At 43.6% G+C, this 24,726-nt stretch overlaps 1 protein-coding gene across 1 annotated transcript in view; it reads right to left on the bottom strand.

Annotated features, from left to right (window-relative positions):
* The window catches only part of DYNC1LI1 (dynein cytoplasmic 1 light intermediate chain 1), a 36,234-nt gene extending 18,653 nt beyond the window's left edge, over positions 1-17,581 (bottom strand). Inside the window, exons 1-2 of the mRNA XM_066350946.1 lie at positions 17,299-17,581; positions 17,019-17,092 (exon numbers count right to left, since the gene is read on the bottom strand). Coding sequence (XP_066207043.1) covers positions 17,019-17,092; positions 17,299-17,444 — 220 coding nt within the window. The 5' untranslated portion in view covers positions 17,445-17,581. The remainder of the gene's footprint in view (positions 1-17,018; positions 17,093-17,298) is intronic.
* Between the last annotated feature and the right edge of the window lie 7,145 nt (positions 17,582-24,726).

Genomic DNA, 24,726 nt, shown 5'->3' with positions numbered 1-24,726 from the left:
TAGTATGTATGATAATGACATTGGTTCCCATGATGATCTATCATGCTTAAAATGGAAATAATAAAGTTAACCAGTGAAAAATAAAATACGTAAGTACTTATGTCTACTGTAAAACCTAAACGGCATTTAATTTCAGTAAAACATTTTTTATATTGAGTGCTAATCTGAATTTATCAGCTCTACTGCTTTTATGGCATTTCTAATTTGTTTTGGTTTTGTAATTGTTCAAGAACTAGAATCAGAAAGAATTTAAAGAACTTATATCTAGTCACCTCAATAGGCAAGCACATTAGACATAAAAATATTTTAAATCACTGTGTAAGGCGATCTATGAAGACCTTTTAAGGAGAATCTGAATAGGCAGAGTAGAGGAATTTTAAGGTAGTGAAACTATTCTGTATGATAATGCAGTGCTAGATACATGTCATTATGTATTTGTGAAAACCCATAAAATGGACACCACCAAGAATGAGTCCTCATTAAACTATGGACTTCAGGTGATAACATGTCAATGTTAGTTCGTGGACTGTAATAACTGTCATAAATGCGGGGACTGGGAATATTCAGAAACTCTCTGTACTTCCCACTCGGTTTTGCTGTGAACCTAAACCTATACTAAAAAATAATTTATTACCTTAAAAAGTGTCTGACCCTGTTCTAGAACTAAAAAAAAGGATCAGGATTTCTCTTATGGCAGGATTTCTCTTACTTTCCTGAAAGGAGTCCTCTAACTTAAAATGACACCAAATGAAAAATGATTATCCCATGGAAACAGTCCATCATTCATTTCACTGGATAACAAACAGTTCTCAAAACGTATCGCACTTACCTGGGAAGCCTGTTAAAACACACACTGCTGGGCCTCACCTCCTGAGCTTCTCACTCAGTAAGCCTGGGGTGAGGCCTGAGAACCTGCATTTCTAACAATTTCCCAGCGTTGTCAATGGCCTGGGACCACCTGGAGTACCGGTGCATCAGACATTTTCTGCACTAAGCCAAGCACTAGGGACACAAAGATTCGTGTCAATGCTGCTGTCCTCTAGGAACTCATAAATTGGTGAGGGAAAAATACAGAAGACAATTTCAAGATATTGTCATTTATGACTATACTACAGATAAGTGATAAACTAGGAAGCCACCCTAAGGGAAAATTTGGTTGTTTTTTAAAATTGATTTTTTAGAGAGAAAGGAAGGAGGTGAGAGTAAGAGAAAGACAATAGTTTGTTGTTCCTTATTTATGCATTCATTGGTTCAATCTTGTATGTGCCCTGACCAGGGACTGAACCTACAACCTTGGCATATTGGGACTACGTTCTAACCAACTGTGCTACCCAGCCAGCACCAGGAAAATTCTGGTTTTGAATTTTGAAAAGGGCTTTGAAGAGAAGGTAGCACTTTAGCCAAATCTCCCAGTGTTAATGAGCCATGGAGAGTTAGTCATTCTAGGAAGTAAGGAAAGCATATATACACAGGTCTGGAGGCAATGAGTGTCCTTCTAGAAAGGACAAATAATTTGAATGCATGAAATTTAGAATGTAATGAGGTCAACATGGTAGTGTGAGATTTTTTTCCCACCCTGTGATTTTGAAACATCTCACTTCCAGTAAAAATCAGAAGTGTTAACACAAAGAATAAAGAACATTTCACAAACACACACAGACTATAAAGAACTCTAATAAAATCTTCTCTACTTACAGATGAAAAAACTGAGGCCAGGCCACAATCACAAAGATTGTGGGAACATGGCAATATTCCAAGCCTCCCAAAAGAATCCCAGTCAACCTTCTCAAGAAGGCACCTTCCTTTTATTCTCAGGAGAAAATGGGATGAGGGAAAAAACAAAAGACTGTCTTACTCCTAAGACTATTCTAATACCAAAAGTACTCGGCACAGAGAAGATTCTCAAGGTGTTTAAAGAAGCACTTTGCTATTGAAACAAAATCTTTCTGGGAACAAAATTTCTATCAGCTACTCTTCTCCCCTCTTAGCTTCTAATAACATTTGGAAATTATACCTAGTTGAATATTAAACATTCATATTTTACACATATTCAGTCCAGTTCTTCTTTTCAAAGTCTTTTTTTTTTTTAAGACAGAGAAGCATAAATTCGTTGTTCCACTTAGTTGTACCATTGATTGCTTCTCATATGTGCCCTGACCAGGGCTCAAACCTCAACCTCAGGAGTCCAGCTGGCGTCCCCTGCATCAAACTGGTGACCTCATGTTCTGGGATGATGCTCTATCCACTGTGCCTCTGGCCAGGGCACATCTTTTCGTAAATCTTAAGCTTCAATTATAACAACCATTTTCTGTGCTGTCACTTTTCCTACACCTAAATGAACCTGACATGATTTGTCTTGATAGCAAATATGGGCGCTGAAAATAGACCTATTTCATAAAAGGCCTACAAAGGCCAATGAGGTCATATTCCATTCCATAAACAAAATCTCATTTGTTACCTATTTCCAGGAATCTTAATCTGAGGAATTTGCAAAGATGTAGTAGTTCCAGGTTTATACACATCCTCCAATCACATTATTTGTTAGGCTGGGTTTTTTCCTCTCGTTATATCTTTAGAAATTTAACCCTTGGCCTCCTCCCAGTTCTCTTTTCCTCACTATATAAATATGCCACTTAGAAGTGAACAGTCACTGCCTGACCAGGCAGCAGTGCAGTGGATACAGCGCTGGCCTGGGATGCAGAGGACCCAGGTTCGAAACCCTAGGTCACTGGCTTGAGAGCCAGCTCATCCAACTTAAGTGCAGGCTCACCAGCTTGAGTGTGGGGTCTCTGGCTTCAAAATGGGATCATAGACATGACCCCATGGCTTGAACCCAAGGTTGCTGGCTTGAGCAAGGGGTCACTGGCTCAGCTGTCCTTCCCTCCCCCTCAGGGCACATATGAGAACACAATCAATGAACAACTAAGGTGCTGCAACAAAGAACTGATGCTTCTCATCTCTCTCCCTTTCTGTCCCTCTCTCTCTCTCTCCTCTTACTAAAAAAAAAAAAAAAAGGCAAACAGTCACTAAACTCATACCCCACTCTATTCCCCATCCCACAGTTGAGTGACCTTCCTAAAACAATGTCATCATGTCTCTCTCCCGCTAAAGACGCTTTGGGAATTCTAGTTAATGACATGCATGCTGAAGCACTTAGAGGGAAGTATAGAGATATCAGTAACTCTCTTTGAAATGCATTTTTTAAAAAAGGTTGTAGTGTTGAACACATGATAATGAAAATATAGTTAAATGTTAATGGTAGAATCTAGGTTTGCGTATAAGGTCTACCGGAAAGTTCTGTCCGTTTCTATCACAACAAGTTTCGACACGTAAGCACATGTTTATCTGGCGCATGTGTGCCTCTCTATTTTTATCACTTAATTTATACATACTGACGTAGCAAATTAACTAAAACAAAGTTGATTCACGTTAGTCTTATGTGTGAAGTGATAGTGTACCATGGCTACTGATAAAGTTCATTTACGCCACTGTAATTTTTACGAATTTCAACAAGGAAGAAATGCTACAGAAGCATGTCTGTCGCATCCACCATATTCCCCGGACTTAGCACCCTCCGACTATCACTTGTTTTTGTCCTTACAAAATTTTTTGAAGGGCAAAAAATTCAAAAATGAAGAAGATATCAAACAAGCACTGGTTCAATTTTTCGCATCAAAAGATAAAACATTTTTCAAAAATGGGATATAAATTGCCCTTGCGCTAGCAAGAAATCAATAATAATGGCAATTATATTATTTAATAAAGTTTATTGACGGTAAGAAAAATTTGTATTGTTTTATTCCAAAAACGGACAGAACTTTCCGGTAGACCTTATATTAACTCTAAAATTCCTTCCACTTTTCTGTATGTTTGAAACTTTCAAACGATGTCAGAAAACAACCCTTTTAGGGTCTTCTTCCTGTTCTTGTAAAGGGCACACAGTAAAGGCCCCTAGCCTTTCGGCCCATCTTTCACCACGTCCCAGCACCCCAAGCGGGGCTCCAGCCACTCACAACTTCCCCTGCAGCAGAGGCCCTGCTCTCCCCACCTCTCAGTCTTCACACACGTGGTCTCTTTGATCTGGTATTCTTTCTTTCCCCACCCCACACCTGGGAGAACCCTAACTTAGCGTTTCAGTAGGAAGCTTGGACTCCACAAGTCTGGCTCAGTGCCCTTCTTTGTGATGTCCAACAACACAATGCACACTTGACTGGGTGGCTTTTTTAACAACAGATACAATATTTATTTCTCACAGTTCTGAAGTCTGAGAGGTCCAAGATCAAGGTGCTGGCACGTTTGGTGTCTAGAGAGGGCTGACTTCTTGGCTCACAGCCAGCCATCTTCTGACCAGGTCCTCACATGGCAGGAGGGGTGAGAACTCTCTGGTGTCTCTTTTATAAGGGTGCTAACCCCATCGATGAGGGCTCCACCCTCATGATTTGATCACCTGCCACAGGCCCCACCTTCTAATATCATTACACAGAGGGTTAGGATTTCAACATGACTTGGGGGAGGTGGGGTACACATTCACATTCACTGCAGCACCTGTTGGACATCCGTTGGATACACAGAAGATCCTTTACCAAAATTCCTATCTTTAATCACAACCACAGTCTCCATTTTCATAACTATACCTCATCTGTAACTCCCTGTCCTGAGCATTTACAATTTATTAAAATAATTCATCATTCATATTTATAAAACTCAAGTGGCCACCTCTCATCAGTAGTAGATCAATCAACAGTGTAAGCTCATAATACACACCTGCTTCACTGAACTTAGGAAACTTACTGGTCACTGGACTGTGCTGTTGGTACTCAGCTGCCTTTCCACAGCCAAGGTGAACAACGTCTGAAGATATTAAAAGTTTACCATGAATGAACGCTCTCTCTTTAATCTATTATGCAATTAGAAGGATTTAAAAATATTAATATTCAAGATGCTGGTATTTGACATTGACAGACATTCAAAAATCATCTTTAATGACCAAACCAAGAAACAAAACTCACTAGATTCCACATTATATTTGAAAAATAACACAAAGCGCCTAATAGTTTGAGGAGTAAAAGAAATTATATAAAAATACTCCACAGCTACTTCATTGTATGCAAATATACACCCTCAGAGTTGCAAGTAGGGCAGTGGAGCCCCTGTGGCTTCAAACAATGATGAAAGAATTCATCTACCTATTGTCTAGAAACTGTAAGAAAGCTTTATCATGCCTAACCAGGTGGTGTGCACTGCATAGAGCATCAAACTGGGACGCAGAGGACACAGGTTCAAACCTCCGAAGTCACAGGCTTGAGCACGGACTCATCTGGCTTAAGTGCGAGGTCACTGGCTTGAGCATGGGATCAGAGACATGACCCCATGGTTGCTGGCTTGAGCATGGGATCAGAGACATGACCCCATGGTCGCTGGCTTGAGCAGGTGGGTTACTCGCTCTGCTGGAGCCCCCTAGTCAAGGCACATATGAGAAAGCAATCAACAAACTAAAGAGCCACAACGAAGAATTAATTATCCTCTCTCTCCCTTCTTTTCTGTCTGTCCCTATCTGTCCCTCTCTCTCTCTGTCATTAAAAAGAAAAGAAAAAAAAAGGAAAGCTTTATCTTGAGCTCCTTGGCTTTCAGTTGGCAGTGAAACAGACACACCAGCTTTGCCTGTGCTGGCCAAATAGTTAATGATCTGTAAATAAACACTTAAACAAGTAGAGAGTTCCTGTTTAAACAAACTAATAGGAAAGTCCTATAAAAAACCCTTTAGTGTGTTAAAATTATTCTCAATATTTTATCTAAATTTGCACTTTAATACTGAATTCTCTTTAAGGGGACAGATCTTTAAAACAAATGAAAACATTTCATTAGATCAAATGCTATTTATAATAAGACTATTTTATGTCCTCATCCAGGTGTTGGGAAGCCTTTTCTATAAAGGACTAGGTAGTAAATATTTTAGGTTTTGTAGGTCATATACGGTCTCTGTCACATATTCATCTTTGTTTTTTTCCCCCAGCTCTTAAAAAATGTGGATAAACAAATCCCATTCTTAGCTTGCTGGCCACACAAAAACAGTCTATAGGCCAAACCCTGTCCCAGTGAATGGACCAAAAGAGGAGAGATATGTTAATCAGATTACAGTGGAAATCTCCACAGCAAATCAACCTGCATTCCAAATTATTTGTCTGAACCCTGTCCAAATAAATCATACTCTGTGAGCCAAGTATAAGATCCAAGAATTTAAAAGAATTTCTGTTTTACCTTAAGGCAATAAGAGCCATCAATTCTCACTAAGCTCAAATTTGAAAACCAAATTGATTACAAGAGAAAATCTCCATAAAGTCACCAAAACCGTGTAGGAGTAAACATTTGCTCATAATACTATTTTAACTCCTTAACAGATCTCTAATTCAATAACAGGACGTAATGTTCATGAACTTTACAATGATAATTTTATTAACAGATTAAAAATGAGAAGATTTGGAATATATAATTTCTTCCAAAGCCCAGTGTCGCTGGCTTGAGCCCAAGGTCAATGGGCTTGGCCTGAGCCCCCAGTCAAGGCATGTATGAGAAGCAATCAATGAATAACTAAAGTGCCACAACTACGAGTTGATGCTTCTCATCTCTCTCCCTGTCTGTCTCTCCCCCACTTCTCTCTCTCTCTCTCCCTAAAAAAATAATAAATAAATGAATAAATAGAGGTAGTAAAACCAGACAATCTCTATGGTGATGGATTTAAAGTTCTATGACTATTATCATTCATTACATCTTGATAAGTAATACACTAGAAATAAAATTCCTTCATGAGAAGTCAATGAACCTGACCAGGCGGGGGCACAGTGGATAGAGCGTTGGACTGGGACGTAGAGAGGACCCTGGTTTGAAACCCCGAGATTGCCAGCTTGAGCAGAGGCTCATCCGGCTTGAGTGCAGGCTCACCAGCTTAAGCACTGGGTCACTGGCTTGAGCGTGGGATCACAGACATGACCCTATGGTCGCTGGCTTGAGCAAGGGGTCACTCTGCTGTCGCCCCCCCCCCCCCATCAAGGCACATATGAGAAATTAATGAAAAACTAAGGTGCCGCAACAAAGAATCGATGCATCTCACCTCTCTCCCTTCCTGTCTGTCTGTCCCTCTTTCTCTCTGCTGCTCTCGAAAAAAAAAAAAAAAAAAAGTCAACAGTGTTTTAAAAATAAAACGAAAAACATTAAACAAAGCAAAATACTTAAGTACACAATACATTAATACCTATCTTGAGCACTACAATGTATGCCACTGTTTGAATTGTTTTTCAAACATCACATAAATTCTTCACGATAATCCTAAAAGGTAAACATTACATTCTGAGAGAGAAAGCAACTTGCTACAGAAAGGTCATGATCTGAATCCAGCAATGCTCCTAAATACCATGGACATTGCCACTGTTTCTGCAGCAGCTTCTAGTCTTGACCAGCTCAATAGAGGGGATGACAAAAGGAAAAATGAAGCAGTACCTGTACTCTGCCTCCCTTTTCTCCCAGTTTCCTCTCCTGTGTCCTGGAAGGCTACAGTACTGTACTCTTCCTGCTTTGCACAGGTGTATGCCTGATGCCTGTTCTATGCAGAGCTTTGATTCACATTTCCACACCTCCTTGGACACATTATGATTCATAGCATCTTGATAATCAGAACAGCGAGAATTATAGCCTACCACATTCCTTCTTTATCCAAGTGAGATATCAACATTGTAAAGTTGACATTTCTGATCTGACCTAGCATGATGCAAAATAAATCATCCTACTTTATCTGAAAGCTCTGGTGACAAGAACCATAAGGGTCTTCACTGGAACTACTTTTGAGCTCAGACCTTTTGCACAGCCTCCCACAGGTTATCTGCATGACCCAGGCAAGGTGGGGGCTTTGGTCTGCTCCCCATCTCACAAAGAGCATCTCCTGCCCCAGCCAGCAAAGCTGGGAGAGGTGGTTGTTAACCAGCTGCAGCATCTGCACCAGTGGTTGTAGATAAACATGTATGCATGGCTGTTCAAGAATACACCTCTCCAAAAAGAAAAGAATACACCCCTCCAATATGTTAAGGAGTGCCTATATATTGGAAAGTTAGACAAAGACAAGTTTGAATCCTAGCTCAGCTGTGTAACCTGGGACTCAAAATCCTCTTCTGTAAACAGTGACCATGCTACGTAATAAAATACCTACCAGAACACCCAAGTAACAGGCATAATAAATGTTCCTATCCCATTGGTTGGCCAAAGCCCTTCCTTTGAATATCATCATTCAACAATCCACATTACATTTAAAAATAAGAATTTGTCTTTTGTTGTTTGTCTCACTCTCAGACTGCCTAGACATGAACTGAAAACCATTGAGTTTAATTCAATAAACATTTACGAAGGCCAATAAATGTTAATTCCAATGGTTATTAACAGTTCCCATGCTCCAGAAGGTCAAAGTCACACTAAAGCAATAATTCTTAATGGCACATATTCTACAGTTAAACGGCCTTTAAATTAAGATGGCAATTTTTAACCTATCCACCAGATAGGCAAAGATTAAAATAAATAATTCTCAGTATTTACTGGCAATGGTGCTAGACAAATAAGTACTCTCACATACTGGTGGTGAGGATATAAATGGTACAACTTTCCTAGAGACTGGTAATATATAAACAGGCTTAAAAGGTAATACTTCTGACCTAGCAATTCAATTTACAGGAATTTATCCCAAAGATAACACTGGGCAGGTAGAAAATGAAGTATAACAATAGAAATCTACCAATCAATTATTATTATAGTATGGCCATAGATGTTATTCAGTCACTGAAAGGGAGAAAACCGTATCTACTGCCATGAAAATAATCCCTCTGATACATAAAGTAAAAAACAAAAAAATCTGATTTTGAAACAGAATATAAGGTATGAGCCTATTTTGTTTAAAAAACAAATGTTTACAGAAAAAATGAATACTATCTATCTTTAGGTGATGGGATCATACATTATTTTCATCTTTGTCTATTTTTCCTCTAGCAAAAAACATGTAATACTTTTATAATATAAAATAATGAATCCCAGCCTGACCTGTGGTGGCACAGTGGATAAAGCATTGACCTGGAACTCTGAGGTAGCTGGTTCAAAACCCCGGGGCTTGCCTGGTCAAGGCACATATAGGAGATGATGCTTCCTGCTCCTCCCCCCTCCTCCCCCCCCCCACTTTCTCTCTCACCACCCTCTAAAAATGAGTAAGTAAATTTTTAAAAAAATAAATAAAATAATGAGTCCCAATTTTGAGATGAAGATGTTTTAGACATAATTTCTTTTAGTTCTTTTAATCCCATGAAGTATGAAAGAATCTCAACTAGCAGGTCAGGAGGTTATTATCTGCCCGCAGTCCCCCAGCTTCAAATGGTAGGGAGGGCCGAGCCCTAGACCTGGGAACTCTGGGGAAGGACTCCGCCACCCCTCAGCTCCCGTGGTCCTTTCCACCAGGTTTTAACTACTGCCTCACGTTCTCTTGCCCACAGCCCACAGTGTTTTCTTCTCCCCACCTTTCCAACAAAATCTTATGTGACCGTTTTACCCCTTCTATCGTACTGACATCCCTGATTTTTACCACTTTGAGTCTTTCCCACAGGAGTTCATAAGCCCCTGGAGGGCAGGGACTGAGTCTTAGCCTTGTTTTCCCCACATGACTCAGCAAAGTATTTTATGCACAGCACGTTCTGATGAATAAAAAATAACCTGTGACATCTTTCTAACAGTCACTGTCCTGATTTTACCAATAAAATAAGGCCCAAAAAGGTTAGTTCATGGTCACTCACTTATTAATAACAAAGACGCATGCTGAACTTGGATTCTTTCTTTTCCCAACTCTGGATTCTTCTCAGTTTTGGATTTTCAAAGTGCTTTTGCTGATATTCTCTCACGTGGACTTCACCCCAGCTGAACTATTGCTCTACCTTGACGGTCTTTAATCCCAGCTTCGCACGAGATGAATGGTTTCCGACCGAACAATCTCGTTACCTTTAGTCAGCCCTCACACAGAAACCATGTGCTTCCTCGACAAGTGACTTCTCTGGACAGATCTCTAGATCCACTGTGGATATCGGGAGGTTTCCTACTTGCAATAATTCAAGCATTATAGAAGCTAGTTTTATTCCTGAATAAGAAAGAAGACTATTTCAAATATACTTCTTGAGGATGCTCAGCATTATGTGGGATTTTTTTGACTGCACACTATCCTGGACTAGTGCCTTCACTTCTTCAGGGAAAAAGAGAGAGGCTCTAGATTTCTTCCCTGGGTGGAATCAAACTGCCCACATCCACAAGGAAATACTTGATTAATTTAAACCCAAATATATCTTCAAAACATTTCTTTAAAAATATTTAACAACTCGCCTGACCAGGCAGTGGCGCAGTGGATAGAGCATCAGACTGAGATGCAGAGGACCCAGGTTCGAGACCCCGAGGTTGCCAGCTTGAGCACAGGCTCATCTGGTTTGAGCAAAGCTCACCAGGTTGGACCCAGGGTCACTGGCTCAAGCAAGGGGTTACTCGGTCTGCTGTAGCCCCACGGTCAAGGCACATATGAGAAAGCAATCAATGAATAACCTAGGTGTTACAACGAAAAACTGATGATTGATGCTTCTCATCTCTCTCCATTCCTATCTGTCTGTCCCTATCTATCCCTCCCTCTGACTCTGTAAAAAAAAAAAAAAAAAAAAAAAAAATTTAACAACTCAAAATCTTTAGAATTTAAAAAATATATAGAGATTACCAGAACAGACAAGACTTTAGGGACCACTAAATCCAAACTTCTTAATTTACAGATGAGAAAGACAAGACTTACACAATTTACCAAAGGACTAGTTTTCATTAACTCATGTTGGTCTCAAATCAGAAAGTTATACTGATGTCCTATCTATGAGCCAGACACTGTACTGGGGCCTGTCTCCATAAGTATCATAGGAGACAGTGAATTCAATTAATCTAAATTAATGAGATTTTTTTTTTCTTTTTCTTTTTTTTTTTGTATTTTTCTGAAGCTGGAAATGGGGAGAGACAGTCAGACAGACTCCCGCATGCGCCCGACCGGGATCCACCCGGCACGCCCACCAGGGGCGAAGCTCTGCCCACCAGGGGGTGATGCTCTGCCCCTCCGGGGTGTCGCTCTGCCACGACCAGAGCCACTCTAGCGCCTGGGGCAGAGGCCAAGGAGCCATCCCCAGCGCCCGGGCCATCTTTGCTCCAATGGAGCCTTGGCTGTGGGAAGGGAAGAGAGAGACAGAGAGGAAGGAAGGGGTGGGGGGTGGAGAAGCAAATGGGCGCTTCTCCTATGTGCCCTGGCCGAGAATCGAACCCGGGTCCCCCGCACGCCAGGCCGACGCTCTACCACTGAGCCAACCGGCCAGGGCTAATTAATGAGATTTTTTGCAGTGAAACTGATACATCAGAAGCCTCAGATAAAATTCCTTCATAACTGCTCAACACCTTCTTACATTTCCTACAAAGACAGCTCCTTTTCCTCTAGGGAGACAGTCTAGTGCAGTGATTTTCAACCTTTTTTTTTTCATGGCACAAACACACACTAATTACTAAGGTCAGTGCCCCTGACTAAATACAACCATTTTCATCTCATGGCACAAATAAATTAGTTACTAAGGGAGAAGAGGTCAGGGCCCCTTTTTCTTTAGTAATTAGTTTATGAGTGCGTGACTCTGGGTTCAGGCTGCACGATTTGGAATTTTTACTTTGCTTCTTTCTGGCTGTGTAACCCTATGGCAATGTACTTAACAGCTCTGTGTCCCTTTCCTGATGGTTTTTAAAAAATACATATTATTACTATTATTATTATTGATTTTTAGAGAGAGAGGAAGGAAAAGAAGGGAAAGAGAGACAGGAAAATCGATCTGTTCCTGTACGTGCCCTGACCAGGGATCAAACCAGCAACCTCTTCACGTTGGGACAATGCTCTAACCAATGAAGCTGTCCTGCCTTGGCCATTTCCTGATGTTTAAGAGAATAATCAGAGTATGTAAATGATCTTATATGGCTAGTACATGTAAGTGTTCTATAAATATTCATTGTTCTTGTTATTATTATTATTTCCTTAGGGAGTTTTCTTATCAAAACATGGGAAAGTAACCAAAATATGAAGAAAGTACCCTTAAAAGTAGCTATTAAAACCTAATTACAGCCTTACCAGGCGGTGGCGCAGTGGATAGAGCATTGGACTGGGATGCGGAGGATCCAGATTCGAGACCCTGAGGTCACCAGCTTGAGCGTGGGCTCATCTGGTTTGAGCAAAGCTCATCAGCTTGGACCCAATGTCGCTGGCTTGAGCAAGAGGTCACTCAGTCTGCTGTAGCCCCCCAGTCAATGCACATATGAGAAAGCAATCAATGAACTAAGGTGTCGCAACGAAAAACTAATGATTGATGCTTCTCATCTCTCTCTGTTCCTGTCTGTCTGTCCCTGTCTATCCCTCTCTCTGACTCACTCTCTGTCTCTGTAAAAAACAAAGAAACAAACAAAAAACCCCTAATTACAATCACTACAATAGAAATACATTAAATATAAAGGGTAAAGACAAAAAAATAGTTCCTAAAAGGACAATTTATGAGTTAAATCCTAATTAAAATACATGTACATACAAAAAAAGACATGCAGAAGTTTTGCCTTCAATATTAAAAACAAACTTTGCTGAAGCTCATTCTCAGTGGTTAAACATTAATGCCAGTGTTTTTGGGTTTCACTAGGAGTCAGGCCTACCTAGTGCTTAACTGCTTAAACACAAGTGCCACACCCAGAGTGGTGTCTCTCATTAGCTACATCCTAGAATTTCAACAAATACCCTATTTGGATGTCAGTTTCGCTCAAAGATTGCCTTTTAAAAAGTTATGTAGTATGAAGAGTACAGAGCACTTTCTCTTGTGGGAACTTCTATCAAGTTGGAAAGCCAAGCCAGAGTCACAGAACAAGATCTTTATAGCTGTGTGACCTTGGAAAACTCGCTTAAACGGTCTCTAAAATACAGTACCTCATCCAAAACCTGGCGCTAACATCGACCTCCCCGATTTGGGTGCGGGAAGGAGGATGAGGAGGGAAACTAAGATTTATGTGAAATGCTTGAGAATGGCTCACACATTGCTAGTCCTGCCCCTTTTCTCGTATAGGCAATAGGAGAGGAGGCCCAGTAGCAAGCTAAGGTTAAACTGTAATTTGTGTGTGGGATACATTAAGCTTTAATCATCATTCCTATTATAGGGTGTTTCTGGAAATGTAAAACCTTCTTACAGTCTCAGATTTGTTTCTTTTAAACATGGGACTCCAGAGATCACCATAATTCATGAAAGGCACATCCTCTTGCCTAGCAACTTCAAACTCGTAACAAAGAAAACCACAATCCCTATTTATATATTTATTCCCCCAACCAGCATAGACTAAATGTTGCTATAATATGTGATGGGAAATATCTTTAAGAAATCTTTAGAGGTATTTTAGGAAATTAATCCTGTTTATATAGGTATATAATCAGTATAAAAATCTGTTATTAATTTCTTCCAAAGCTGAAAAGGACTTTGATGAAAATCCCAATAGTACTCAAATAAAAAATTTTAATTTCAAGTTCATATAACTTGATCCTAGATAGAGCTTTATGAACTATTAAGCTCATAAAAAAGGAAATTTAATCTATCCTAAGTATGGAGGAATGGAAGAGCCTGGAGCCTCTAGTAAATATACTCAGTCACATGCACTGACCCAGTGTTAAAAGCAGGTTTTCAAAAATGCATGGTAAGAAGAAAGAAAAACATGGTGTAACTTCAGTGCAAATTAGAAACATCAAGAAATGAACATGCCTGACCAGGCGGTGGCGCAGTGGATAGAGCGTCAGACTGGAATGTGGAAGACCCAGGTTCGAGATCCCGAGGTCCCAGCTTGAGCACGGGCTCATCTGGTTTGGGCAAAGCTCACCAGCTTGGACCCAAGGTTGCTGGCCCAAGCAAGGGGTTACTAGGTCTGCTGAAGGCCCGCGGTCAAGGCACATATGACAAAGCAATCAATGAACAACTAAGGTGTCGCAATGAAAAACTGATAATTGATGCTTCTCATCTCTCTCTATTCCTGTCTGTCTATCCCTATCTATCCCTCTCTCTGACTCTTTGTCCCTGAAGAAGAAGAAAAAAAAAGAAATGAACAAAATTGTCACTTTTGTTTCACTACAAACAGAACCATCTAAGTAATATCTTTTTTTTTTTTTTTTTTTTTTCTGAAGCTGGAAACAGGGAGAGACAGTCAGACAGACTCCCGCATGCGCCTGACCGGGATCCACCCGGCACGCCCACCATGGGGCGACGCTCTGCCCACCAGGGGGCGATGCTCTGCCCATCCTGGGCGTCGCCATGTTATGACCAGAGCCACTCTAGCGCCTGAGGCAGAGGCCAAGGAGCCATCCCCAGCGCCCGGGCCATCTTTGCTCCAATGGAGCCTTGGCTGCGGGAGGGGAAGAGAGAGACAGAGAGGAAGGCGTGGCGGAGGGGTGGAGAAGCAAATGGGCGCTTCTCCTATGTGCCCTGGCCGGGAATCGAACCCGAGTCCTCCGCACGCTAGGCCGACGCTCTACCGCTGAGCCAACCGGCCAGGGCCTAAGTAATATCTAATGCACAGGAATAACTAGGAGGAACTCAAAAATGAAAACAAAATTCAGGAATCCTATCTTTACAGTATTAATATTTGAAAAAAGTCTACCTTAAAACAATCAAGATATAATTCACTTCAATTTAGTCACACTGTCTTAAGTCCATTTTAATTTACTAATCAATAGTAATTTATTTAAATTAGTAAATTTCACACATTTTCTTTTGGATCCTAATCTATCACCTGGCTAGTGTGTGATAGGGCTATGACTGAACCCAGGTTAACTTGAAGTGGGCTCTTGCTTTTTTTTTAAATAATTTTTTTATTATTGATTTTTAGAATGAAAGGAAGGGACAGGGACAGAGAGAGAAAAAAATATTGATTCGCTTAGTCACTTATCCATGCATTCATTGATTGATTCTTATATGTGCCCTGACTAGGGATAGAACCTGCATCCTCAGCATGTGGGGATGATGCTCTAGTCCAGGGGTCCCCAAAGTACGGCCCGCGGGCCGCAGGCGGCCCCCTGAGGCCATTTATCTGGCCCCACCGCACTTCTGGAAGAAGCACCTCTAATTCATTGGTGGTCAGTGAGAGGAGCACATTGACCATCTCATTAGCCAAACCCATAATTCGCATTGAAACACTGGTCAGTTTGTTGATTTAAATTTACTTGTTCTTTATTTTAAATATTGTATTTCTCTTTTTGTTTTTTTACTTTAAAATAAGATATGTGCAGTGTGCATAGGGATTTGTTCATAGTTTTTTTTTATAGTCTGGCCCTCCAATGGTCTGAGGGACAGTGAACTGGCCCCCTGTCTAAAAAGTTTGGGGACCCCTGCTCTAGTCTAACCAATTGAGCTACCCTGCCAGGGCCGGCAGTAGGTATTCTTTTTTTTTACATTTTAGTGAGAGGAGCAGAGGCAGAAAGACAGACTCCCACCTGCGCCCCTACCAGGATCCACCCGGCAAGTCCACTAGGGGGCGATGCTCTGCCCATCTAGGGTCTTGGCTGTTGCAACCCGAGCCATTTTTTAGCACCTGAGGAGGAGGCCACTTCACCACCCTCAGCACCCAGGGCCAACTCGCTCGACCCAATGGAGCCAAATTTGCGGAAGAGGACCAGAGGGAGAGAAGGAGAGTCAGAGAGAAGAGGAAGGGATGGAGAAGCAGATGGTCCTTCTGTGTGCCCTGACCAGGAATGAAACCAGGAACATCCACACAACCGGCAGCTGGGCCCACGCTCTACAACTGAGCCAACCAGCCAGGGCCACAGTAGGTACTTTCTATCACATTAAAAACAAAGGTAAAAACTAATTTTTCAACTAACTCCATGTAACTTTAAAGAACATCAAGAATCATATTCTAGCTTGGTAGCAGTTCATGAAAAGTAAGTAATTGCTTATATATCTACACAGGCCTATTAAAACCAGACCTTATCAAATAGATTTGATTTGTTGTCTGTTTTTAGACGTAAAATAGCAAAAATAGTCTTGAGACATCAATACCAAAGTTTTAAAATTTAACCATCATCTTATAAGCCAAACTGCAATATCTCACATTAAAGCAGGGAAGAAATATCTCGTATAAATGACTCAGGAGCTACGCCTGCAAAAATATGAACCTGTGAAGTGCTGTCCCTCCCTGTCCCTCTACCCCACCCCCGGAATCAGTAAAGAAACAAAATACATAACTTCCAGAGAGCAGGTGAATTGAGACATTGAACCATTTTCCTTATTTACATCCATCTGGCCCAAGGAGCTGAACTAGAAAGGTGTTCTGCTGACCTTTGTAAATTTCAGAATGATAAGTGACAGTTAAAAAAGGCAGCTGCAACACAAGTCCACTGGACGCGAAAAAGCTGAATCAAATAAGAACATTTATCACGAATACCAGGTCTCATTTCTAGCTTCTCTGTCAATTATACAAAGAGTCAAGCTATTAAATATTAATGGCATGCCATTTGCACTGGAGCTCTTAAGAAAGAGCCTCCTGCTACCGATTTGTTATGAAAGAAAAACCGTCCTAATTTTCTAGGTAAACTCCGAGCCACTAGAATCCCTCCGACGGGCTATCGCATTCTGTCCTTGCCAGGGCAGGTTGTCAGGGCCTTCTCACATCCAGGGCAGGTTGTCAGGGCCTTCCCACATCCAGAGGAGGAGGAAGGGCTCTGTAAAGGGCGAGTCCCTGCAGGTTCAGGTTCGGGCGCAGGGATCCTGGTTTCTCTTCTTCCCAAACTGTCAGCGAAAGGTCGCACGGCGGGGCGGGACGGGACCAGGGTCCGCAGTCCACACGCACAAAGCGAGCCGGCGAGCCGGCTGAAGGACCGGACCCCGGCCTGATGGGGGCCGGGCGGGGCGGGGCGGAGCGAGGTGGGGGACACTTACCCAGCAGCAGTACGTTCTTCCCCGCGGGGAGCTTGGATCGCGAGCGGGTAGAGACCTCGCTGAGGATGCAGGACCTAACGGGGAGCAAGGCGCACGTTGAGGCCGGCGGCCGGGGCCACAGCGCCGGAGGGATGGACACGGCGGCCGCGGCGCGCCTGGGCGGGGGCTGCGGAGAACGCAGTGGCCTGGGCCCGGCGCCGAGCTCCGGCGGGCACGGATCCCGAGGCGTCCGCAGGGCCGGGAGCGCTAGCGGGGATGCAGGGAGGGGTGGGGTCGTTACCAAAGGTTCTGCCCGTCCTCGTCGTCGCCTGCTGCAGCGCCGCCGTTGCCCGAGGTTAGCTCGTTGGCCAAGGAGCCTCCGGTGTAAGTCGAGGCTAATCCCGGCGGAGAAGAGCCGAAGGAGCTGACTCGCCCCACAGCCGCCATTTTGATCGGGAATTACACCACTCCCGGCAAAGCTGAATGAGCTACGCGGCCGCTACGGCAGCGGCGGCGGCGGCGGCAGCGGCGGCGGCGGCGGGAACCCGGATATGGAGCGTTCGGCGCACGGGAGCGAGGCGTGGTCTATGGGGGCGGAGCCCCGGGACCTGCAGGCACTGATGGAGCGAGCGAGCACGGACTGCGCGTGCGCCACAGACTGGCGGGAGCGGAAGGAATGCGCGTGCGCGCAGGCCTGGTAGGCCGATCTGCTGCAATCCCGGGTCGGCTGAGCTCAGCGTGTTGAACCGTTTCCCACCGCCCCACCCGCTGCCCTGGACTGCTGCAGGGCGGATTGGGGTGTGTCAGGTGAACAGTGCTCCAGCCCATTCTTTAGTCGGGTCCACAAACCTCGCAGCCGGCGTGGGATTCCTGCACTGTCATTGCCGTTCCACCATTCAGGCTGAGTGGGTGCTTCCCGGCGCCTAGTTGGAAATGGGTCGCTCCGCCCTGAAAGAGGCCGTTGCGTAGCTGGGGGTCGGCAGTGTTATTGTGGCCCCTGATTTCTGGGCTTCTTTGCATTCTCAAATAGCGACGTGTTGCTCAAACCTTTGTCATCCATCAGAAGCAGGTTGCCCCAGCTCCTAAGCGGTTACCTGACGAAAGACTATGTGAGAGGCTTGTTTTAGTGGTCAGGATTTTTGTGAGGCGGTCTGAATGAGATTCGGAAAGACCCACTAAGGGAGTCATTCATCCATCCAGTGAACAGACGTTTATTCAACACAATGGCAGACGACGTACGGGAATACACAAATGATAAAGAAGTAACTTAAAATAGCTCTAAAATGACCCCCTTTTGATCAGAACTATACTGGTTAAATATATTTGGGTGCCTGAGCCCCATGTCCAGAAAAAAGTTGTCAGTTTTAAGGCTCTATCCTAGTAGACCTTGTAAGAGCAGTTACTTAATAGAGTGGCCTTTGAACATCATCACTGTCATCTCATATTTGAGGATCACTTGATAATATATGACCTCATCAGTGCTATTAGGCTAGTGAGAAAATCCACAGCTAAAGATTGCTTGGTATACATTAACATTGCAGTTAGAAGCCTAAAGGCTTTGGAAGCTAACGAATCTGAGTTCAGACTTAGCTCAGTCAGTTACTGACTATGTAATCTTAGACAATTTCCTTAATCTTGCTGAGTCTCCGTTTCCTTAGCTGTAAAATGGGGTTAAAGGAACATAGAGTAGTTATGAAGATTGAATGGGATGATTCTTGTGAAATGGTTTAGAACAGTGACTGACAAATTTTAGGTGCTCAATACATGTTTATTATCAGTGACTGATATTTACCTTTCAAACCATTAATAGCTGACCAACCCCTGGAATTGATAGGCCTAATGAACTCATGTAGCTAAAACTCTTGATGTTTTTGTTTGTATAATTATGGAAGGAACCAGATGCTGTCTTGGGATCCTAGGCTTTCTGTGGTGACAGGCGGGATGGGGACGCCCAGGAGAATGTGAGGCTTTAAGTCACTGCTATGAAGAAGAGCTGTTTACTGCACTGGGCCCCACAGAGTTGACTCACTTTCTGTTCTTTATTCCCTCAGGGTTTTTTTTCCTCAGATAATTTTCCCTCCAATTTTGTTTATATACAGAGCTGTCAGTTCCATATCATATTTACTTAGTCTGGGTAAAGTATGAATTTTATCATCGTGTCAGGCTTCTAATGCCACATGACTTTTAGATGCCCAACTACCCACTTATACTGAGATCACAGTTGTATTCCTTGTGGTTTTATGATATCCCTATTCAGCACTAGTCCATTAATGTAGCTGACAAGATTGGCCGTTTATGAATGCTCACTATATGCCAGCCACTCTGCGTTGTGTGATTTGCAATCCTCATACTTTGTAAGGTGTCAGAAATTTAGTGACTTACCCAGATCACACAGGTCAGAGCTAAACTGAGATTTTTTTAACTTTCCACTGTGTCAAATGGCCTAGGTCAAATCATGTTGGAATAAATGTCCTGGCAACTTTAGATGCTTAGATCATAAATAACCTTCTATGGCCATCTCTGTATAACAGAAACAGAGAGCCTATGTATTATAAGGAGGTCTATAAAGGGAAGAAATTCAACAGTCCCTTGAAATCTTTGTTGCCTAAATGCTGGTTACAATTCAGCTATTTCCTATATTATGATTACTTTTTTTACTTGCCCAACTTTTTTTTTTTTTTTTTTTTTTTTTAATAGTCTGAAGCTGGAAACGGGGAGAGACAGTCAGACTCCCGCATGCGCCCAACCGGGATCCACCCGGCACGCCCACCAGGGGGCGATGCTCTGCCCACCAGGGGGCGATGCTCTGCCCCTCCAAGGCGTCGCTCTGTTGTGACCAGAGCCACTCTAGCGCCTGGGGCAGAGGCCAAGGAGCCATCCCCAGCACCCGGGCCATCTTTGCTCCAATGGAGCCTTGGCTGCGGGAGGGGAAGAGAGAGACAGAGAGGAAGGGGGGGGGGTGGAGAAGCAAATGGGTGCTTCTCCTATGTGCCCTGGCCGGGAATCGAACCCAGGTCCCCCGCACGCCAGGCCGACGCTCTACCGCTGAGCCAACCAGCCAGGGCCCTTGCCCAACTTTTTGTTATGACGAAACAACTGCCTTGGTTTACATTTGCTTGGATTTCTATGTCCTTAATTCTAATACAGTCTCAAATTTTTATCCCAGTTGTGTAAAACTCTTCATTCAGTATTCTGATCATTTCATCTTCTTGAAGACATCTTTAAGAATTTTCTAACCTATGCCAATTGGAATTGGTTGTTCTGTTTACCTAATACCCAGGTGTCATCCTGGCACCTCCTTTCATTGTTGTCTTGGGGCTCCCCTTGTCTCATTCTTGTGCCATCTTCCTTCTTCTTACTTTAATGGAGAAATCCTCCAGTTGTTTTATGAGAAAAGGTGTATGGATATATTTTTGGAGATTTGTGCATCTAGTCAAGGCCAGCCAAGAAAAGAGTGGCATTCTTTTTTTTTTTTTTTCATTTTTCTGAAGCTGGAAACAGGGAGAGACAGTCAGACAGACTCCCGCATGCGCCCGACCGGGATCCACCCGGCACGCCCACCAGGGGCGGTGCTCTGCCTCCCAGGGGGCGATGCTCTGCCCATCCTGGGCGTCGCCATATTGCGACCAGAGCCACTCCAGCGCCTGAGGCAGAGGCCACAGAGCCATGCCCAGCGCCCGGGCCATCTTTGCTCCAATGGAGCCCCGGCTGCGGGAGGGGAAGAGAGAGACAGAGAGGAAAGCGCGGCGGAGGGGTGGAGAAGCAAATGGGCGCTTCTCCTATGTGCCCTGGCCGGGAATCGAACCCGGGTCCTCCGCACGCTAGGCCGACGCTCTACCGCTGAGCCAACCGGCCAGGGCCTAGAGTGGCATTCTTAAGGGCATACTATCAATAGATGAAAGCCTAGTGAAGTAACTATTTATAAAGGTGTGAACACTGTTAAGAAATGGGGCTAGCAACAGCAGGAAGATTTAGGCCTGCAGGGGAAAGAGGAAGAAGTGTTGACTAGAATCCAGAGAGACGCAGGTATAGGAAAAGATTACCCAAAGGATCTGAAGTTTTCAGTGAAGGAACACAGGACTGATCTCTCTCTTTCTGCCCCCTGGTAACCTGCCAATATCTTACACTGGCCAAACCCAGCCAGAAGCCAAAGGGTAAGAGAACTCAAGTGAAGGAGTCCATGCAGGTCTACCTCCCTGAGCACAAAGGATAGAGAAGTTTGAAGAAGGGATCTATAGGGGCAAACAGAAGATATACAGCACACTTTATACATTCGAAAATGTATTTAATCTATGCTCACTTAGTGATAATGTGGCTGGGTATAGAATTCTTCGTTTGTCAAGTATCTTCGCACAGTGTTTTAAAGGTATTGACTCCTGTCCGCTACGTTCTAGTGTTGCCATTGAAAAATCCAAAGCCAGCCTGACCAGGCACTGGTGCAGTGGATAGAGCATCGGACTGGGATGCCAAGGACCCAGGTTCGAGACCCCAAGGTCGCCAGCTTGAGCGCAGGCTCACCTGGTTTGAGCAAAAAGCTCACCAGCTTGGACCCAAGGTCGCTGGCTCGAGCAAGGGGTTACTCAGTCTGCTGAAGGTCCGCAGTCAAGGCACATATGAGAAAGCAATCTATGAACAACTAAGGTGTCGCAACGAAAAACTGATGATTGATGCTTCTCATCTCTCCATTCCTGTCTGTCTGTCCCTGTCTATCCCTCTCTCTGTCTCTGTCTCTGTCAATAAATAAATAAATAAATAAATAAATAAAGGAAACATTTAAAAAAAAAAAAGAAAAATCCAAAGCCATTCTGATTCCTAATCCTTTGTTGTGTTTTCTTTTTACCTCTCCTTGGAGGCTTTTAAAACTTCCACAGCTTTTCATTTAACACATTTACCCCCATTCCAGTATCTGTACTTTCGTACAAATTATCCTGCCAATTATCATAGAAGAGTAAATCCATAATCTTACACTAAAAGCAGTCTTTTATTTATTTATTTATTTATTCATTCATTTTAGAGTGAGGAGACAGAGAAAGAAGGAGGGAGGAGCAGAAAGCATCAACTCCCATATGTACCTTGTTTAGGCAAGCCCGGGGTTTTGAACCGGCAGCCTCAGCATTCCAGGTTGACGCTTTACCCACTGTGCCACCACAGGTCAGACAAAAGCAGTCTATTTTTATACTAGATTCCATCTCCTTAACTCAAGGACATTGCTCCAACAATCTTCCCCCTTTTTTCCTACATAATCATTTATTGATCTCTACTAGATCATTTCCATTAGCATACAAACATGCTATTAATTCTCCATCTTAAAAAAAAAGAAAGAAAAAGAAAAAAAATTCTTAGTCCTACTCCTTTACCAGCTACTGCTTGTTTTCCTCCCTTTAACAGCAAAACTCTTTAAAATAGTTGTCTTTAGGCCCTGGCCGGTTGGCTCAGCGGTAGAGCGTCGGCCTGGCATGCGGGGGACCTGGGTTTGGTTCCCGGCCAGGGCACACAGGAGAAGCGCCCATCTGCTTCTCCACCCCTCCCCTCCTTCCTCTCTGTCTCTCTCTTCCCCTCCTGCAGCCAAGGCTCCATTGGAGCAAAGATGGCCCGGGTGCTGGGGATGGCTCCTTGGCCTCTGCCCCAGGCTCTAGAGTGGCTCTGGTCGTGGCAGAGCGACGCCCCGAAGGGGCAGAGCATCGCCCCCTGGTGGGCAGAGCGTCGCCCCTGGTGGGCGTTCCGGGTGGATCCCGGTCGGGCGCATGCGGGAGTCTGTCTGACTGTCTCTCCCCGTTTCCAGCTTCAGAAAAATACAAAAAAAAAAAATAGTTGTCTTTATTGGCTGCCTTCATTTCCTCTTCCCCCTTGCCCTAACCCCACTTCAATGAGACTTTTACCCCTATGACTCCACAGAAACTGCCCTTATTCTTGTTGTCAATAACCTTCTTGTTGCTAAATCCAATGGTAAATTTTCCATCCTTGTATTTTGTGAGCAATGCAAGACACAGTTGACCACCCCTTCTGGATATTGTTCACATGGCTTTCAGGTCGCCATGTTCTCTTGGACTTTTCTCCCTGCCTCACCAGCTGCTCCTTCCCAGTCTTCTTCGTCATTTCCTCATTTTTCTGACCAATTAAAGTTAAAGGATTCCAGAGCTCAGTGCCCGGGCCAACATTGCAACTGCCTCGGCGATTTTCCTTAGTATTTTACTGGCACATACGCATGACATGTCACAAAGGACAGCACCTGAAAGCTAAACATATTGTAGAGAGAGATTACCCGTTAGTGCTGGAGGGGCTTGAATGCTGAGTCATCTGTCTACTCCTCGGTGGTTTCTATTGATACTTACTCCCTTGGTAATCTCGTCTAGTCTTATTACTTTAAATTCTATCTGTATGATTAAACTCCCAAATTATCTCTCCAACCCAGAGCTCCATTTGGAACTACAGATTAATATATCCACTGCTTCTTCCACATCTCCACTTGGATGTCTAATAGCAGGTCTCAAACTCAACATGCTCCAGGCTGAACTTCTGACTTTTCCTTGCCTTTCCCCCTAGGTAGCCACTCTTTGTTGCCTGATTCTTTCTTGATTTATCTATTTTTTCTCACTCCTCACCTAGAATCCATTTGGAATCCTGTATGTAGTCTCTAACTTCAAAATATACCCAGAATCTAACTTCCTTTCATTCATCCACAATACCACCTTGGTCTGGGTTATCATCTCTTGCCTATATTACATTAAAAGTCTCAATGGGCAGCTAGATGAATCTTTAAAAAATATAAATCAGACCTGTGGTGGCGCAGTGGATAAAGTGTCAACCTGGAAATGCTGAGGTCGCCGGTTCAAAACCCTGGGCTTGCCTGGTCAAGGCACATATGGGAGTTGATGCTTCCAGCTCCTCCCCCCTTCTCTCTCTCTGTCTCTCCTCTCTCTGTCTCTCCCTCTCCTATGTAAAAAATATATATATATATAAAAATCAGACCATGTAACTCCTCTACCCAAAACCTACAGTGGTTCCTCATTATAAACAGAGTTAAAGTACTTAAAATTACCCACTGTTGTTCCTTAAACATACTGTGTTTCCCTTTGCTTTAGATTTTCGCTGTGCCTTGAAAGAGGTCAGGAGCTGCCCAAGCCAGTCTCTTTCCCCAGGTGGCCACTTAGCTAGCTCTCTCTCCTCCTGCAATATCTTTGCTCAGTTATGAGTTTCCTGAGGAAGTCTACCCTGACCACCCCATTTAACGCTGCAACTTGAACCTTCATCCCTGGATTTCCACATTCTTCATATCTTGCTTGCCTTTTTGTTTTCTGTAACGCTTTTTGCCTTCTAATATAACATAAAATTTACTTATTTATTAGAACTTAAGCTCTGTGAGAGCTTCACCAATATACCTCAAACACTTTGGGCCTAGAACACAGCAGACATTCAGTAGTGTTTTTATGAAGATATGAATGAATAAAAAAATTTACTTGGCCCTGGCCGGTTGGCTCGGTGGTAGAGCATCAGCCTGGCGTGCAGGAGTCCCGGGTTCGATTCCCGGCCAGGGCACACAGGAGAAGCACCCATCTGCTTCTCCACCCCTCCCCCTCTCCTTCCTCTCTGTCTCTCTCTTCCCCTCCCACAGCCAGGGCTCCATTAGAGCAAAATTGGCCCGGGCACTGAGGATGGCTCTATGCCCTCTGCCTCAGGCACTAGAATGGCTCTGGTTGCAACAGAGCAACAGCCCAGATGGGCAGAGCAT

The sequence above is a fragment of the Saccopteryx leptura genome, chromosome 10, assembly GCF_036850995.1.
Source record: "Saccopteryx leptura isolate mSacLep1 chromosome 10, mSacLep1_pri_phased_curated, whole genome shotgun sequence".
In the NCBI taxonomy this organism is placed as follows: domain Eukaryota; kingdom Metazoa; phylum Chordata; class Mammalia; order Chiroptera; family Emballonuridae; genus Saccopteryx; species Saccopteryx leptura.
This window is presented reverse-complemented; position numbering and strand designations above follow the sequence as displayed.